The 19812-nt window shown below is 39.6% G+C and overlaps 1 protein-coding gene across 1 annotated transcript in view; it reads left to right on the top strand.

Moving 5' to 3' along the window:
* Nucleotides 1-19812, top strand: part of DOCK2 (dedicator of cytokinesis 2) — a 344199-nt gene that overhangs the window by 25238 nt on the left and 299149 nt on the right. Inside the window, exons 8-14 of the mRNA XM_070735887.1 lie at nt 1185-1339; nt 2419-2500; nt 5640-5775; nt 8424-8499; nt 9762-9835; nt 10584-10709; nt 11902-12026. Coding sequence (XP_070591988.1) covers nt 1185-1339; nt 2419-2500; nt 5640-5775; nt 8424-8499; nt 9762-9835; nt 10584-10709; nt 11902-12026 — 774 coding nt within the window. The remainder of the gene's footprint in view (nt 1-1184; nt 1340-2418; nt 2501-5639; nt 5776-8423; nt 8500-9761; nt 9836-10583; nt 10710-11901; nt 12027-19812) is intronic.

Genomic DNA, 19812 nt, shown 5'->3' with positions numbered 1-19812 from the left:
GGATCACCACTAGGTTACTCAGGTGAAAGTAATATTTTGGAAAATATGAATATAAATGTTTGTTGTGAGCCGCTCTGAGTCTTTGGAGAGAGGCGGCATACAAATCTAATTAATAATAATAATAATAATAATAATAATAATAATAATAATAATAATAATGTGACAATTATAAGGTTTTTCACATTTTCCCTTGACTTTGTACCTCGGGTTATCCCCATGTAATACTGTGAGTATGTTTGCAACTTTTTGGCGAGATCACACTCGCCATCCTCAGGCCGAAGTTTTTGGCTTTGTGCTGCTGTGAATGCAGTTTGTTTGCAATTGCAGTTACAGAATACAAGCAAACTGTATTCACAGCAGCACAAAGCCAAAGATTTCAGCCTGAGTGTGATCTCACCAAAACATTGCAAAAACACACAATATTACATGGGAAAAAACTCAAATACACAAAAATTTACATACATATATCTGTGAAAATCTATGAATCCCCCCCACACACACACAGAGAGAGAGAGAGAGAGAGAGAGAGAGAGAGAGAGAGAGAGAGAGAGAGAGAGAGAGAGAGAGAGAGAGATGTTTGATTTCAGAATTTCAGTAAAGAAGACTCTGGTGAAATTCATTTTTTTTTTACTACTGGTTCTGTGGGCATGGCTTGGTGGGTATTGTGTGGCCTGGTGGGCGTGGCTTTATGGATGTATCAGTAAAACGATACTGCAAAATCTCTATCCCACCTCACTCCAGGGGAAGGATACTGAAAAATGCCCATTCCTTCCCCACTCCTAGGGGAAGAATATTGCAAAACGCCCATTCCCTCCCCACTCTGGGGCCAGACAGAGGTAGTATTTGCCAGTTCTCTAAACTACTCAAAATATCTCCTTCCGGTTCTCCGAACTATTCAAATTTCCGCTACTGGTTCTCCACAACCTGTAAGAACCTGCTGGATTTCACCCTGCTTTGAAGATATTTACAGCAATTTGCTTAATTTTGCATCTCAGGTATTTAAAATGACCAAACATTATGGGAATTATATTTCAGCCCAACTGGATAGGAAAAGTTGGGAAAAGTATGATAAATGTTGTGGTTTAAATGTTCCTGACCACAAAGATGTAGCATTAACATAAACCCCCCCCACAAATCTGTTTATCTAATAACATCTCTTTCTCTTATTTGTTGTTGGTTCTCAGTCAAAAGATGAACCTATATACGGATCTTTCTGCCGAAATACCTCATCCCCCACTCACAGCCTTTATGTCTTTGTAAGAAATTTTGTCTGCAAGATAGGAGAAGATGCTGAACTTTTCATGTCTCTCTATGATCTCCATAAGAATACAGTGATAAGGTATGCCAGTTTCCCCCCCACTGATGCAGTGTTCATTTCCTAAGAAACCTATGTCCTAAGTCTTATGTCCACGTCCTAAGAAACTTTAATATAGTGTGAGATTATAAATATGTGGATTATGACAATCTCTTCTGGCTTGGATGAATTTATAATGTGTTGGAATTAAACATATGAAGGCATGCAGCTCTCCTTCAGTGGGTCGACCTCTAGGGAGGCACAGCATGCCATGATTGCCACATCAGAATGAAGCGACAGAGAAAGTTTTCTCGGTGAGGCGACCTCTGTTAAATCAGGATCGCTCCTTTTATTGTATTTCACTCTTCTGACATGTGGTACAGAATAACCAATTCGCGAACGCCACATACATTAAGCCATCCTCCAACTACTATTCGCTCTTGCACCATATAAGGCAAGCTTCTCATGACTTCCCTATAGATAATTAATGGAAGCTCCATTCTTTCCCCTTTTCCTAGATTTTGTGTTTACTGGAGATTAGCAAAGGAATGAGAGTGAGGCATATATTTTTCCTTATATGGAAGTTAGCTATAGGTTTTCTTCATGTTGCATACCAAGTTAAATGCTTTCCCCCATGGTCATAGAGTCTGCAGAATGCTTACTCAGCCTGGACTTTGCTGCCTTTCCATAGAGGAAGAATTAAGGTTTTATACAGCACACAATTGGGCTAAAATATCACCCTCCAGTAATATTCCATTCCCAAATTTCAGTGCCTATAAACCTATAATTACAACAAACATACACAGTTTATGAACAGACTTATTTATATTAATTAATCATTTGTAAAATATCAGAATGACTTAAAGGTAGCCCATGTTAGCATCAAAGCCTGAACTATTTTAATAGGTTAATGGAGCTGCTTGTATCTTTATGCCTTAAGCATTCTCCATTGCTCTAGGTTTAGTTAAGTATAATGACTGAAGTTATAGGAACTAAATTTTGAAACTTAATGGGCAGAATTTTCAATGATGCACTTAGTATAATTTTAAGTTTTTTGTCAACATTTTATACAGTGCTATTTCATTGTGATCATCTGAGTTTATATAATGTTTGTTTTACCACAGTGAAAATTACTTGGTGAGATGGGGGAGCAAAGGTTTTGTCAAAGAAGTGCACAATTTCAACAATCTGAAAGTGGTTTTCACTGTGAGTAGGTTTTTTTTTTAATGCAATCCTTTCAGTCCAACTACCCATATTACCTGTACATTTTCTGGAAAAATTGCAGAATCAAGTATTCCTCACCTGTCCACATGAAACCATTCATTCCCTCTCTATGACTAACTTTTCATATAATACAAGGGTATTATGTGTTTTGACTTGTGCAAACTCAGCTATTGTGTCTTATGTACAGTAACTAAACATGGTTAAAGAAACAATATGATTGCATGACAAGTGAAAAAATAACTTATTTTTACAAAAGATTTAGTTTTTAGGAGTTTTTTTAGTAGTTTTGTGAAATAGACATGGTTCCTCTCTTTGAAAAATTACTGAATGAATCATAAAACTAACTTTTTCAAATAAATTACATAGGGGACAAGCATTTCCATGCAACTGAGGCCTTAGCGATAAGATTAAAACTAGTGTTTCGCTAGACTGGTATAATCCTGAAAAACTGAGGATAGATGGTAGTTGTCATCTTGAAACAACTGATCCATATGGTTACGGCTTTTATCTAGCTATATTTGAAAAACATTAATATTGTGGTACAAGAAAAATTATCATATTGTACACAGATGTTATGCTAAATACAACAGATGACTAAATCAGTAAGTCATTGAAACATATAAATTCTATTCTAATTACCTGAGAACTTCTGGCAAGAAATGCCAAACTAAAGACAATTCCACTAAAAGCAGAGCTGATCAGGAATTTGCTGATAGATTACACTAATAGAAGAGAAAAAGGAAGAGAACCAAAGATGGTCCATAAGCGCTGCAGTCGGTTGTTTCTAGCATGGAGGAGAAAACATATGTGCATGTTTAAAAACTAAAATATTATTTCTTTGGAATAAACGCAAAACGGAGATTAGAATTTAGGGTGGGGAAAACTAAAAATATGAACTAAGAGTTCAGATTGATTGCAAATAAGATTTTTGAACTAATTGTAAGCGTTTTTCACAGAATGAAATCGTTTTGTTTAGAATATTTTTTAACAACACTTGATAGAATAAGATTTTGAAGGTTGGATACTGTAGAGAATAAGAAGGAACTAAAGAAAACTAAAGAAAAAAGTAAAAGAGAAGAGCATTTAAATTTGACATTATTATAGAACAGAGCAAAATATTTTAATATACAGTGGTACCTCAAGATATGAACCCCTCGTATTATGAACAACTCGTGATACGAACCCGGGGTTCAGAAAAAATTTGCCTCTTCTTACGAACTTTTTTCGAGTTACGAACCGGCGTTCGGAGACTGCTGGGAAGCCGCGCGGCTGTTTTAAAAGGTAACAGCTGGGCGGCGGGGCTTCCCAGAAGCCTCCCGAACGCCAGTTCGTAACTCGAACAAAGTTCGTAAGAAGAGGCAAAATTTTGCTGAACCCCGGGTTCGGTTCGGGAGGTTGCTGGGAAGCCCCCCAGGCCGGCTGCGACCTTTTAAAACACCCGCACCACTTCGCAGCTGTCTCCCGAAGCCGAACGCGGAAGTTCGTCTTTAGCGTTCGGCTTCAGGAGACAGCTGGGAAGCGGCGCGGGTGTTTTAAAAAGTCGCAGCCCACCTGGGGGGCTTGCCAGCACCCCCCGAACCCTGAACTTTTGCCGAACTTCCAGGTTCGGGGTTCGGGGGGGTGCTGGGAAGCCCCCCAGGCCGGCTGCGACCTTTTAAAACACCCATGCCGCTTCGCAGCTGTCTCCCGAAGCTGAACGCGGAAGTTCGGCTTTAGCGTTCGGCTTCAGGAGACAGCTGTGAAGCGGCGCGGGTGTTTTAAAAGGTCGCAGCCGGCCTGGGGGGCTTGCCAGCACCCCCCCAAACCCGGGTTTAGGATTCGGGGGGGTGCTGGCAAGCCCCCCAGGCTGGCTGCGACCTTTTAAAACACCCGTGCCGCTTCGCAGCTGTCTCCTGAAGCCGAACGCGGAAGTTCGGCTTTGCCGTTCGGCTTCAGGAGACAGATGGGAAGTGGCACGGCTCTTTTAAAAGGTCGCAGCCGGCCTGGGGGGCTTCCCAGCACCCCCCGAACCCCGAACCCGGGTTCGGGGGGGTGCTGGGAAGCCCCCCAGGCCGGCTGTCATCTTTTAAAACAGCCGCGCGGCTTCCCAGCAGTCGCCGAAAGCCGTTTTTTTTGCGGGGGGTTTTTTGGTTGCACGGATTAATTGACTTTACATTGTTTCCTATGGGAAACAATGTTTCGTCTTACGAACCTTTCGTCTTACGAACCTCCTCCTTGCACCAATTAAGTTCGTATCATGAGCTATTACTGTATCTTTAATTTTAAAGATATATTTAGACCCAGAAGTTAATTTTAGGATGGTTACCATATCTCTATAGATAGAAAATGTTTAAAAGAACATTGTTTAGTCGACAGGACCCGACACTATTTAGTCAACGGGACCTGGAGAAGGCCGACTCTGTGGGACTTTATTGGTCGCTGGGATTTGTGTGGCAGAAGACGGTCCCGAGGGTGTTCTGGCTCGATGCCATGTAGGGCTTTATAGGTCATTACCAACACTTTGAATTGTGACTGAATGACCTGGATAATTTTCATATATATTTCTAAAAATTCTTGTTAAAGCTTTGATGAATTTTGTGACAAGGGAAAAAGAAAAATGAAAAGAAACCAAGTTTAAGGACATTATTTGAAAGGAATAAGGTTCAAGATTCTTAAAAGAAGGGAATATAAATTTGGTTTGTTTGATCAAAGTTAAAATAGATATGTTGTTATCTATTGTAACCTTTAATTGATTTTTTTTCTCATTAGAATGGAAAAATGAGGCTTTAAGAATTTGTTTATAGATAAGAGATGGGATATGAAAAGAAGAGACCATTTGTTATATGTTAAGTGAAAGTAATAAAATTGTCCATCCTGTGCTAAAGGGGGAAATATTTTCTTTATTTTTATTTTTATTTACTATATTCTTAGTTTTTATTTCTTTTCTATTTCTATTTTTTATTTCTTCTTGTTTCAATTTCATTCATATTGGTTAAAATAGTTGGTGCTGAAATAATTTTTTCTGTTGTTATTTTTATATTATTACATCAGAATTAACCCAAAAAATGTTAATGTTTAGATGTCAATAGTTTTTTTTTTAACTGTCAGTCTGTCAATTGAATTTTGCTGTTATTTATCTCAGGATCTTGGAAACAAAGATCTTGGAAGAGAACGAATTTATTTGATCTGTCAAATTGTACGTTTTGGAAAAATGGATCTCAAAGATACTAACACCAAAAAATATACTCAGGGAATAAGAAGGCCTTTTGGAGTGGCGGGTAAGGCAAAGAATGGACAGGATCCAAATGTCAGGGGTCCAAGTAATACATCCCATTCAATAAGAACTTTGAGGCAGGTAAATTCCTCAAAGAACATTTTATTGGAACATATCAAATTGGCAATATTTCTGGTGGAAAACTGGCTATAAGTCCCCGCTGGGTTTTTACCCAAAAAAAGTAAAACTTTGTTACTTCCACCACAATTGAGTCTGCAGTCACATGGTCCGATCAACATGGCCACAGTTCACCCAATTTCAGGTCAACACCAAAAAGCATTCTTAGGTTTGAATAGAATCTCATCTATGCCTACTGCTTGCTTATTAAAACCCCATTACTTCCCATATTACTGTTGTCCTTGTACAATATATTGAGATGCCAGTTAATGTGAACTAAATCTGGTATACAGATTTAGCAAGATCATGGCATTTATAACATTTGCCCTGCTAACAAGCATGTAAGGATAAGTTTTGCCACTGCTTACATAGGATTCTGGTTGTGTAATTGGCCTTAGCCTTGTGTTCTCTAACCCTCAGCATTGACATCTTTTGTATATTGATCTATCCATAGAATTTTATGAAGCTATATTGGTACTTCAACCTTGTAACGATATTACAGTGATCCCCCGGGTATTGCGCTCCCGATCATTGCGAAACGGCTATATGGCGATTTTTGAACCCGGAAGTAAAAACACCATCTGCGCATGCGCGCCCATTTTTTCTATGGGCACGCATGCGTAGATGGCGCCGGGCAGATCAGCTGCTGGGCGGCTTCCCTGGGTCTTCCCCCTCTTGCTGGCGGGAGGGCGAAGCCCCCCCAGCACCCGCTCGCCCCCCCAGCACCCGCTCGCCCGCCGTTCGCCCGGCCACCCGCCGTTCGCCGCTCGCCCGCCCTTCGCCCGGCCACCCGCCATTCGCCCGCCGTTTGCCCGGCTCACCCGCCGTTTGCCCGGCCACCCGCCGTTTGCCCGCCGTTCACCCGGCTCGCCCGCTGTTCGCCGTTCGCCCGCCCTTCGCCCGGCCACCCGCCGTTCGCTTCGCTGCTCGCCCGGCCACCCGGGTTCGTTTGGCTTCGGGACATGCCGGCGGCGACATTTTAAAACAGCCGCGCGGTTTACCAACTGAGTCCCGAAGTCAAAGGCGAACTTCGGGACTCAGTTGGTAAACCGCGCGGCTGTTTTAAAATGTCGCCGCCGGCATGTCCCGAAGCCAAACGAACCCGGGTGGCCGGGCGAGCAGCCGGGTTGGGGGTCCGGGGGGTGCTGGCAAGCCCCCCCATGCCGGCGGCGATGTTTTAAAACAGCCACGCGGCTTCCCAATGCATCCCGAAGACAAACGCGGAAGTTCGCCTTTGACGTTTGTCTTCGGGACTCAGTTGGCAAGCCGCGCGGCTGTTTTAAAACGTCGCCGCCGGCATGGGGGGCTTCCTAGCAGCCCCCCAAACCCGGGTTGGGGGTCCGGGGGGTGCTGGCAAGCCCCCCATGCCGGCGGCGACGTTTTAAAACAGCCGCGCGGCCCCCAATCTTCAGCTCCTCGCTAGCGCTGCGGAAATAAAAACACCATCTGCGCATGCGCAGATGGTGTTTTTACTTCCGCAGCGCTACTTCGCTAAAACCCGATCATTGCTAGGGGTCCTGGAACGGAACCCTCGCAATGATCGGGGGATCACTGTATTACTGAAACAATTCTGAATAAAATGTTGAACATGTAGCTTAGAAGTGTTCTTTTTATTATGTGATCACAAGAGAAGTCAAGACATGAAAGTGACTGTGAAAGCAAAGATCCCTTCTTAAATTTGCTCCAAGTGATATCACTAAGTGAGATGTTCTTTAAGATGTCCTTGGGAAAAAAATCAAGTGAAAAAGGTGGCTGATCAAAGAACGGTGGATTTTATTTTATGTGAACAGCATGAGAAAACAAGATACAGTATTTTAGGTGATGCAGAAGTTATGCAATGATGTTTTCTTTCCCAGTGATGTGCTGAATTAAGAAACTCAATCATCATAACCAGCAAGTTCTAATGATCATTCTGGTTGAAAGAGTTGAAGAAATTTGTAATCTAGCTCATCTGGAAAACAGCAGGTTAAGGAAAAATGGTAGGACAAGATAAGAACTCCAAATAATCTGCTCACCTTTGCATTATCTCATTAATATTTTATATGGGGAATGAAAAATAATAATACCAAAGCGCAGGCAAGCAAAATTTGAATGCTAATGCATTATTAAGCAAGCATATCAAATCAGCTGTGTCAGCTCCAGCTCTAAATTAATTGCTACTTACTTAGGGCTTTTATAGTTATCGGCAGTTTTTCACTGATGTGTAAATAAGTAATGGATGATGCTGGAAGTAGGGAGCAAATCATTGAGTTTTTCCATACACTGTTTTTCTCAGGCAGATGCTAGTTTTCTAATAGGAGCAATCCTTCCTCGCATGCATGCTAGCCACACAGCAAAGTTTGTTGCAGTGTATTTGTGTGCCTTTATTTTATCAGATTTAAAAGTTGCTTCAAAGAGAAGCAAAAAAACCCCCACCACCTTTTATTCTAATGCACTTATATATATAGTTTATGAGGTATATGATTCTAACTGGGAGAGAGGTTATACCTGTTGCCTTTTTTCAAGCCTTGATAGCTTTTTGTTTTCTTCCTTTAGTAATGGACATCTCAGATATTATAAAAGGAAAAGCAGAAAGTGATGAAGAGAAACAACATTTCATTCCCTTTCATCCGTAAGACATTTTTTTCCTGTTTAATATTTTTATCTGTAAAAAACATTAAAGGATGCAGTCATTATTTAACAGATTAACAGATTTGGAAGGGATCTTGCAGGTCATCTAGCCCAACCTCCTGCCCAAGCAGGGGACCCTACATTTGTCTCTACCTAGGATCGAACTCACAACCTCATAATTATGAGGCAAGAGCTGCACCTCTAGGCCACAGAAGCTAGTGAAATTATTTTTACAAGTCATTATAAATGTAAATCAGAATGGACTGTACTTTTCATATACAGTGATACCTCGTCTTACAAACGCCTCGTGATACAAACTTTTCGAGATACAAACCCGGGGTTTAAGATTTTTTTGCCTCTTCTTACAAACTATTTTCACCTTACAAACCTACCACCGCCGCTGGGATGCCCAACCTCTGTACTTCCGTTGCCAGCGAAGCACCCGTTTTTGTGCTGTTGCGATTCCCCTGAGGCTCCCCTCCATGGGAAACCTCACCTCTGGACTTCCGTGTTTTTGTGATGCTGCAGGGGAATCCCAGCAGGGGAATCCCAGCAACACAAAAATGGGCGCTTCGCTGTCAACGGAAGTCCGGAGGTGGGGTTTCCCAGCGAGAGGATCCTCAGTGAAATCGCAGCATCGCAAAAAAAAAAAGAAGTCCGGAGGTGGGGTTTTCCATGGAGGGGAGCCTCAGGGGAATCCCAGCAGTGCAAAAACGGGTGCTTCAGCTGGCAAAGGGGGTGAATTTTGGTCTTGCACACATTAATCACTTTTCCATTGATTCCTATGGGAAATATTGTTTCGTCTTACAAACTTTTCACCTTAAGAACCTTGTCCTGGAACCAATTAAGTTTGTAAGACAAGGTATCACTGTATATGAATCTTCCACCTACTGAAAGCACATGTAGAGATAATATAAATTCAAATATGTTGCTACTGTTGCACCCTTTTCATTAATTATTGTGCAGGTATCTTTAGATAAGTTCTAAAAGGTCTTGTCCTGACTCTCCATGTTGAAGCAACAATATGTTGCTTCCCTTTGCCATTTGTGAATTGCTGGATTTTTCAGTGTCTTGTCCTTATTAAATTTAGAAACATTCCTTGTTTTACGTTTAAGAATTCTTTCCTTATCACATATTAAATAACTCTGCTTGATACTCTAAACGTACTGTTTCACATTCAAGTACTGATGAAAAAGTTGTCTCAACTGACTTTGATTCATTGTATGCCTTTGGTTTGCAGTAATATTTTTCTTTTTCTTTCAGAGTGCCAGAGAATGAGTTTTTGCACAACCTCTTAAGCAAGGTTACGACAGTCAAAAGTGACAGCGGCGGGCAAGGTGAAGTACATGCCTGTCCCATATCTATATCCTTAAAGTGATGGTGTGATTTAAGCCACATTGGAAGGAGTACAGTGTTCCTTCGATTTTCGCGGGTTTGAACTTAGCGGAAAGTCTATACCACAGTTTTTCAAAAATATTAATTAAAAAATACTTCATGGTTTCCCCCCCCATACCATGGTTTTTCCCACCCGATGACGTCATATGTCATTGCCCAACTTTCGTCTGCCTTTAAAAAACATTTTTTTAAATATACTTTAATAAATAAACATGGTGAGTAATAATCTAAATGGTTGCTAAGGAATGGGAAATTGTAATTTAGGGGTTTAAAGTGTTAAGGGAAGGCTTGGGATACTGTTCATAGCCCAAAATAGTGTATTTACTTCCGCATCTCTACTTCGCAGAAATTCGACTTTCGCAGGCGGTCTCGGAACGCATCCCCCGCGAAAATCGAGGGAACACTGTACTAGAAATCAGCAATATTAATAAAAATAGACACACATTTTCTAATATGTTTAGTTATTTGAGCTTTAAACGGAGCCATTTAAACTATGAGCTATTTAAATGGTTCATACCACGGGAATTTCAGTAGTGTAGCGTCTGAGCCTGCTTTGGTGCATGAGCTACTTGCTTATGTGAATGTGTTTTAGAGTGGAACTTCTCAATTAGGCTTTCCTATCTAGATATATATTTGAATCCTTAGCTCCCATTTCACACTAAAACATCTTTATCTTTGTATGTCATACAGGATTATGGGTAACTATGAAAATGCTTGTTGGGGATATTACTCATATTAGAAAGGACTATCCCCATCTTGTCGACAGGACAACAGTTGTTGCTAGAAAGCTTGGCTTCCCTGAAATAATCATGCCAGGTACGGTATCGATCTTTTTTGTTTTGAATTGAAAGGCCTTCCTTCCTTCCTTCCTTCCTTCCTTCCTTCCTCCCTCCCTCCCTCCCTCCCTCCCTCCCTCCCTCTCTTTTTCGACATTGGGGAAAAGATAAAAGCACCATTATTTAGATTTATAATTTTCTTATAACTCTTCAGTAAATCAAAATTAAATTGATCCCACCATATCTGCATCAATTAATGTAATAAGCAAATTTTACTTCCTAAGGACCAGAATGGATCGTGTAGACACTGAATAGGATAATATTAATTTAATTAATAAAATTATTAATTAATAAATTAGTATTAATTTAACCCTCTGGCCATTCTATTATATCTTTATTTCTTTGTCATGTCAAGTGTTTATGTAAAAAGTATAAATTTATGAGTCATTAGTCTTCAATTTCATCTTCAGTGGGAAATTAATGGCACCTAGATAATTTCATGGCACCCAGATAGCCTTCATCCTCCTCCACCACCTCCTTCTAGTCTTCCTCCATTCACTCTCACTCTTCCTCCTTCCTCCTTTCCCTCCTCCCCTTCTGCTTCCCTCGCTTTTGCCTCCCCTCCTCCCCCATTAGTATAAAGGAATGTTTTACTTGTATGTGTGTGTACTTTTAATCTATTTGCCTAGTTATGTTTTATGCTGTTATTTGACATCTAATAGCTTACAAAACAAAGAGGTTAACATTATTGACCATTCAAAATCTGGTGAATAAGGTGCATCTTCCATAAATTCAAGACCAAGCCAGCAAAATCTTAAAGAAGACAGTGGAGAAGACTGATTTTCATAGGCATGTGTTTTTTAGGTGAAGATGAAAGAGGCTTATTTTCAAGGGAAATTTTCTCCTTCCCATTTTTTGTCTTGCCACCCTATCCTGTGTTTGTTCACTGTATAGCCTTGGAGCACAATTCCTTGAATTCTGTGCTATCCTTGCACTTTCTCAGCTAGCTGATTTGACCCACGTTCTCCAGAAGGTGTCACTGCAGAATGAGGATTATCCATTGATGATAGAGCTACAATCATCTTTCCTTAACAGACAATGAAGTCAGCATTAAGATTATCTTAATTTTCCTCCTGAATGTTCTAGTATAACCCAGGATATGGGAGAAATAGCTTTTAATGTGCTTTGTCACTATAGCGACTTACTTCTAACATTTTGTGTTTCTTTCACAGGCGATGTAAGAAACGACATCTATGTTACCTTGATATGTGGAGATTTAGATAAATTTAATAAAACTACTCAGAGAAATGTGGAAGTCAGCATGTGCGTCTGTGATGAAGATGGAAAGGTGATACCTGTAAGTGTTGATATGATCTTAATGTATATATTTTAAAACAGGGTTAAAGGCTAGTGGCATTTTCTTCTGTTTCTGAGTCTGAATCTAGTGGCTTTGGTCCAGAAGTTCTGTTTGCAAAAATGTGCATTTCTAAGTTAATTTTTGCAACTTGTCTTATCCCAATCATGAAACAAAGACTGGATTCACAGAATCTAATCTTTGTGAGTAGCCATAGCATAGTTGATTTGTTTTTAGTGTAAGCCAGCATTGTAGGTCCTACGGCCTAGTTCCAGAGGTGGAAAACAGCCCTTCTCTGTGGGCAGGCGCACTGTCACCCCAGCTCAGCCAGCTGGTCACCAGGTTTCCAAGGTGCACATGCAAGCTGGCCAGTTGGTCATTGAGTTTACAGTGCTCTAGGTGCACGTGCCTTCCAGTTTGGCATTCTGTGCCACACTGGCCTAGTTTATGGTTTAGTATGCTGTATGGCATATAAGAAACATGAGGTATATATCACCAAGGCATACCAAATGTAAACTGAAAAGAAATAAAAATAGAGAGGGGGAATGAAAGAAATGGAAGGAGGAAAGGAAGGAGAGAAAGCAAGAGAAAGAAAGAAAGCAAAAGAAAGAAAAAAGAATGAAAGAGCAAGAGAGAAAGAAAGAAAGAAAGAAAAAGAAACGAAAGAAAGAAAGAAGGAAAGAAAGAAAGAAAGAGAATGAAAGAGAAATAAAAATAGAGAGGGGGAATGAAAGAAATGGAAGGAGGGAAGGAAGGAGAGAAAGCAAGAGAAAGAAAGAAAGCAAGAGAAAGAAAAAAAGAATGAAAGAGCAAGAGAGAAAGAGAGAAAGAAAGAAAGAACAAAAGAAAGAAGGAAAGAAAGAAAGAAAGAAGGAAAGAAAGAAAGAAAGAGAATGAAAGAGAAATAAAAATAGAGAGGGGGAATGAAAGAAATGGAAGGAGGGAAGGAAGGAGAGAAAGCAAGAGAAAGAAAGAAAGCAAGAGAAAGAAAAAAAGAATGAAAGAGCAAGAGAGAAAGAGAGAAAGAAAGAAAGAACAAAAGAAAGAAGGAAAGAAAGAAAGAAAGAAGGAAAGAAAGAAAGAAAGAGAATGAAAGAGAAATAAAAATAGAGAGGGGGAATGAAAGAAATGGAAGGAGGGAAGGAAGGAGAGAAAGAAAGAGAAAGAAAGAGAAAGAGAAAAAGAATGAAAGAGCAAGAGAGAAAGAGAGAATGAGAGAACGAAAGAAAGAAAGAAGGAAAGAAAGAAAGAAAGAAAGAAAGAAAGGCAACTCCAAAGAAAGGCTCATTGAGCGGATGCATGAAAAGAGGGACCTGGATCTCCACTTGCCTCCCCCTCGCGCTTACCTGCTCCCAGCGCCAGCAGCAGGAATGCAAGCGAGTAAGCCGGTGCCCGCCCAAAAGAAGCCATTGGCTCCGGGCGGTGGGTGGTGTTCACGGCCCCCTGAACCCCCGGCCCAGCACCTCCGGAAGCCGAAAGGCACGGCTCTCTTGCCCTCGCAATCCTCAGGGGGACACAAGATCGGCAGAGAAGCCGGCCGGGCTCAGCCCTCTCCGGGCTTCCCCAATTCCGCTTCCCCAGCAGCGCGGCTTGGCTTCCGGAGGGCCGAGACACCCCCGTGGTGACTCCTCCTTCCGCGGCTGCCATCGGGGCTCCCTACATGTCTGCCGGCCTCCATGCCTTCTTTCCTCGCGGGGGTGGGAAGAAGGTGCGGGCTGCTGTCGGAGGAGAAGCTCCGCAGAGGCAGAGTTCGTCGCAATCTGGGTTGGGGAGTTTTTGGCGCGTGCCGCCCCCCCATTTTTCAATTTGGCTGGGCCCCTGATGCCACTCCCAGTAATACCAGTCTATCGGCGGCCCTGGTCATAAGTGTGAACCAGTTGCCAAGTCTGGATTTTGATCATATGAACATGGAGATGCTGCAAAAGTTGCAACTGCGAAAAATGGTCATAAGTCACCTTTTCAGTGCCCTTGTAACTTTGAACCATCACTAAATGAACTGTTGTAAGTTGAGGATTACATGTATTGCTTTGTTATTAAGATAAGGGAAAGTCTACAGAGAGGGGTGGCATACAAATCTAATAAATAAATACAAAATAAATAAATAAATAAATAAAATCTAAGACTGACAAGGTGCAAATTATCTCCATTGTAACTGCGCCAATCAAAAGTTTGTTTAACATGGGAATAAAATGTTCTCTCATTGGGGGGAAGAGACCAATTAAAATTAGCCTGTAAAATGGTATCATTACCTCCAACTGAGGCAATTACTACTGCGGCATCTGTGTCTAAATATAATGCATTTGTAATATAGTTGTCAAGAAGGTCCCACAGATGTCTATGTCTACAAAGTGGAGGGAGGTAAATGTTAATAAAGAGAATATTACCAGGACCTAAATTGGCAGAGACCATACTGGCATATCGCAAAGCAGCTTTGAGAGGGTGTATTGTTGAAAGCTTTGTCAAAGCGTAGTACTTCTTTGAAGTTTTGCATAGGCCTAATAGTCAAAAGTTTCTATGTTGCATTATTCTTTTGAAAGACCTCCACATCAGATTATAGTTTTCTAATCCTCCCTACATGTTAATGAAAAGAAGCTTCCTTTTTTCACACTGGTGACATACATAGACAAAAATGACTGTGTCAGAGAACACTTTCCATGAGAGGAAAAGTGATAAAAAATGTTGAAGGATAGAGCTGTAAAGTCTTTTATCCTCTTATTTCCTGGAATATTCGTAGGCTTACCTTTTTTGTGATGTCTGAAGATTAAAATGTATAAAATTCATGCTTTTGTAGCAACTACTAAAGAGCATATTAAAATTATTAAAGCATAGGCAACATTGTAATATGCCTACTTATTGATTTGTATGTTTGTTGAAGAGATTTATATAGCTCAGAACAAATTCTGAACAACAATGAAAACCCAATGGAATTATAATATAAAATAATATAAAATAAACAAAGCAAAAAAATGTTGAGGCCCCCAAAAGACTCATTTTTACAGTTCAAACATGCTATGTCAATGATGCACCTTTTTCTTGATACACTACTTTTATTTTTATTTTGTCTTGGGCACTAGTTTTTTTGCTAATTCCTTAAATCTGTTTAAAAACTTAGACCATGTAAGATGGAAGAAGAATGTGTATTCCTTCTGAAAACCAATAAAGATTCATTACTGTATCTCAAATCTAATATTTGCTCTAAAGTATAGCTGGCCAACCTTTTGACTTGCCTGGGCCACATTGAGTGAAAATAAATCTTCTTGGGCTAGATGCAAAATGTATAATATAGTTACTGTATATGAATAACAAACTAGTTGTCTAGGGCTGCATCTGACCTGCGTGTTCCATGTTGGACACATCTAGTTTCAAATATAATAACATGATCTTTTAAGGGTAATTTATTTATTTAATGTGATGTATTTCTTTCTTTCTTTGTTGTCCCTTCAAATTAATATAAACTTAATTCATGTATTTTTGATGTGCAATGTCGTCTCAGTTACAGATGCTTCTGATGTGATAAAAAAATTAATTTAACAAAAAATTACAAAATGAAAAGAGATGCAAAAATAACACACATAATCAGCCAACAATTCTTTTCACAGGAAAGTTTGAAAATTAATTACTTTCTTGCATTATCAAATTTCCAGGGAATTTCCTTTGGAATGAATAGAACTGATTGAAATGGGAAAGATGATATTAAGAGGGCATTTGAAGAGAATAATAGCTACATAATGCAAAAATAAAAAAGAAATTCCACCGAGTTTATTTATCCCCAAAGGCGATGAACCGGGTTTAATTGATATCCCCACAAGTTACGAACATATATAAAAATCCTGCCCAATTGGAAGCATTTCTGGGGATTCCTCCCTCCCCAAATCTTTATGCAAATTTGTTCATTTATATACTGTATTTTTTGGAGTATAAGATGCACCATAGTATAAGATGCACCTTAGTTTTTGGGGAGGAAAATAGGGGAAAGTATCTGCTTACAGGTATTCATCTAGCTAGCATCCTTAGTCTGGTCAGCTTCAGCACCTTATTTTTTCCCCTGGTTAGTTAAAAAAACTTTATTTGTAGAGTGTAAAAAGTCAGTAAGAGCTGGAACATCATTATCACCTGGAAAGAAACAGTCGGAGCAAGTAGAGCAAAGAAAAAACCCCTGCAAAGACTTAGGGCTTGGAAAACATTCGTCTTCGCAGAAAGTAACAATGAAAGAGGATCGAAGCCGGTAAAAGCTGGGAACATTGTTAGCACTTGGTTAGGGCTGGAAAGAAACATTTGGAACAAATAGAGAATGGGGGAAAAATATCAAAGATAGGGCTTGGAAAACATTCTTTGCAGAAATAACAATGAAAAAGCTGGCACGCGGTAAGAGCTGGGAACGTTGTTAGCACCTGATTAGGGCTGGGAATAAACTTATTCAGAGCAAGTTAGACAATGACCCCCCCCCCCAAAGATTTAGGGCTTGGAAAACATTCTTCACAGAGAGAAACAATGAAAGAGCCTGCAAGGTAAGAGCTGGGAAGCTCGTTAGCACCTAGTTAGGGCTTGGGGGGAGGGGAAGCTATATTCAGAGTATAATTATCAGCCTCTTTTAGGGAGGAAAAAGGTGTGTCTTATACACCGAAAAATATTGTATTTAGAATGTTTATGTGGTTGCCCATCTTCAACAACAAGATACAAAAAAGGGATGTATATAAAAATAAGATAAGTATGGATGTGTAATTGGAAAATAACAAAATCGACTTCCTTTAAAGAAAATCAAATTAAGATGTTTTATAGATGGCATCTTCCACCGTATAGAATTTCTAAAATGTTTCCGTCTGTATCACCTATATGTTGGAAATGTAAAAAAGAAATTGGTACATATTATCATGCGTGGTGGACATGTCCTGAGACAAAAATATTTTGGAACAAAGTAGAGAATTGGATAAATGAAATAACAAAGGAGAAGATAAAAAAAATCTCCTGAACTGTTTTTATTGGGTATTTCAAATACAAAGTATAAAACAGAAATTTATTATCTAATAATACATATATTGGTTGCGGCACGAATAGTATTCACACAGAAATGGAAAGAAAATACAATACCAAAAGATACTGAAGTATTTAAAAAAATTATAGAATGTGCAGAATTAGATATGATGACTAAACGTTTAAATAATCAAACTGAAACAGAATATTATAAAATATGGGATAAAGTATATGATTGGTGGAATTTTAAAAATGGTACTAATAATTAACCACAATATAGAATAGTATTACTAATAACTTTCTTCTCTTATTTTTTTTGTTTGTATAAGCACAGAACATTTTAAAATATAAAAAAGTTTAATTAGTAAGTTTAATATTGAAAATATAGAGTTAAAATTAACAAGAATGTAACTTACGTGTATGACATTTCTGCTTTGATCTGAATATAGTTAGGATTTTTTATATTTTTGTATTAGTTAGACTTCTACGACAAGAGGAGCAATGGTAGCTCCTTAAATGTTTATTGTTGTATGTCTTTGTTTGTCTTTTTTAAAAAATTCAATTAAAAAAAATTCCAAAAAAATAATAATAAGATAATACAAATCCAAAACAAAAATACCATCTAAAAATAATACGTTGGGGAAATTTTGTCTGTCTGTCTAAATGTCCTTCCAGATACATATACAAACATACATATGTACACACACCACACACACACACACACACACAACCATTTGGAAGCACTGTTAAAAGAAGAGGAAGAAAGAATAGGACAATGATGGTGGACCTTTTTCCTCTCAGGTGCCAAAAGAGCATGGGCACATGCTATCATACATGTCCGAATGTCCACACCCATAATTCAATGTCTGGGGAGGGCAAAAACAGCTTCCCTCACGCCCAGGAAGCCCTCTGGAGGCCAGAAATGGCCTGTTTCCTAACTTCTGACAGGCCCAGTAGGCTCGTGTTTCACCCTCTTCGGGCTCCAAAGGCTTCCCTGGAGTTGGGGGAGGACAAAAATGCCATCTCCCCCCCCCCCCCGCCGGAGGCTCTCTGAAGCCAAAAATGCCCTCCCAGAGCCTCTGTGTGAGCCAAAAATCAGCCGGGCAGCACACACATGCATGTTGGAGCTGAGCTAGGGCAACAGCTTGCGTGGCAGCAGATATGGCTCCGTGTTCCACCTGTGGCACCTCTGTATAGGTTTGCCATCACTGGAATAGGATGTTAATTCTGTAACTGCCGAGACTTTTACACATTATGATGTCTAATTTTTCTTAACTCTTAATATCTTCCTTGTCTACATGTCCACGAATGCTAATACCATTCTGGCCATTTTCATTACCATCGAATAAGTCTAATAGAAGGTCTGAGAGAATTTTGGGGAAATTTTTTTCCTTCTCTTTGCCATGCTAGGTTAGTTACTGTTCCAAGACAGAGACATAGACCCACTTTACTAGTTAGCAGGAATAGAAGAAATAGATTCTTTGGCTACTTTTTCTTCTGTTTGTAAAATACTTTACTTGCTTTAAATTGGACTCAACAGGATTGACAACGTTTGTGAACGGCTATTTGTTCTTTGCTTTCCCTGGACATTTCTCTTCAAGTTTGTATTTTATTTATTTATTTGCTGGTGCTGAAGCTGCCACTAATAAAAATTTCCAAGTAGTTGTGCCGGTCACATTAACTTTTCAGAATTCCTGAGCACAGAAAGATACCAGAGAATCCCAGAGTTTTGGAATATCATTTAGGCTAGCTTCTACTTCCATACTTCCATAGAAAAATTCAAACTGAAGTACTATAATAGACAACTGTCTAATCTTTGCTTAAATACATCATGTGAAGGGGAACCCAGCACATCTCTGACTCAATTCTTCCATTGTCGATTTAATACTTTCTTATAACATTAAAGCACTATCCACTTTCTTGTAACTTGAATCTATTACTGTATTCTGAGTCCTGTCCTCTGGTAAGAAAAAAAACAATTCCTGGCTGTTGTCCATGTACCATCCTTTCATGTATTTGAACAATGCTATAATTTCCCTCCAACATCCTTTGTTTTCCAAACTAAACATTCCCAGGTCCTTCAATTTCTTTTCATAGGATTTAATTTCTAATGCCTATTCATCTTCATTGTCTTTCTTTGAACGTGTTCCCATTGCTTTCCACCCTTCCTAAAAGGTCACATCTACATCAAGGTCCAACATTCAAAGAAGGGGGGAGGTCAGCAGATAGATCAGAAGTGAGATTATTATTTTAGAAACTGTATTCCTATTCATGCAACCTAAAGCCGCACCTCCATTATGCTGCAGATTCATATTCATTTTATACTCAAAATTCATTCCTCAGTCCCTCCCAAGCTTTACTGCTTAGCTACTGTAGGCATTCCCCATTTTGTATAGCCAGTCTTTGAGTTGAACACAATTAAGCCCAAAATTTATGTTGCCAAATGAAACATTTGTTAAGGGAGTCCTGCTCGGTTTTACAATCTTTTTTACCCTGGTTGTTAAGTGAATCATTGCAGTTGTTAAGTTAGTGACATGGTTAAGTGAAAATGGCTTCCCCATTGATTTTGCAGAAGGTTGCAAAAACTGACCTTACAGATCCCACTGCAACCATTACAAACATGTGCCAAACCTCTGAATTTTGATCCCGTGACAATGGGAATGCTGCAACGGTCGTAAGTGTGAAAAATGGTCCAAAGTCACTTTTTCAGTCCCATTGGAACTTTGAATGGTCTCCAAATGAACTGTTGTAAGTTGAGGACTACCTATAGCCATGGGCTTGATGCCTGTCTTTTAACTGAAGAATTCTGCAATTGCCT

Source organism: Erythrolamprus reginae, chromosome 2 (assembly GCF_031021105.1).
Source record: "Erythrolamprus reginae isolate rEryReg1 chromosome 2, rEryReg1.hap1, whole genome shotgun sequence".
In the NCBI taxonomy this organism is placed as follows: Eukaryota; Metazoa; Chordata; class Lepidosauria; order Squamata; family Dipsadidae; genus Erythrolamprus; species Erythrolamprus reginae.
The sequence above is the reverse complement of the archived record's forward strand: the minus strand, read 5'-3'. Positions and strand labels throughout refer to the sequence as shown.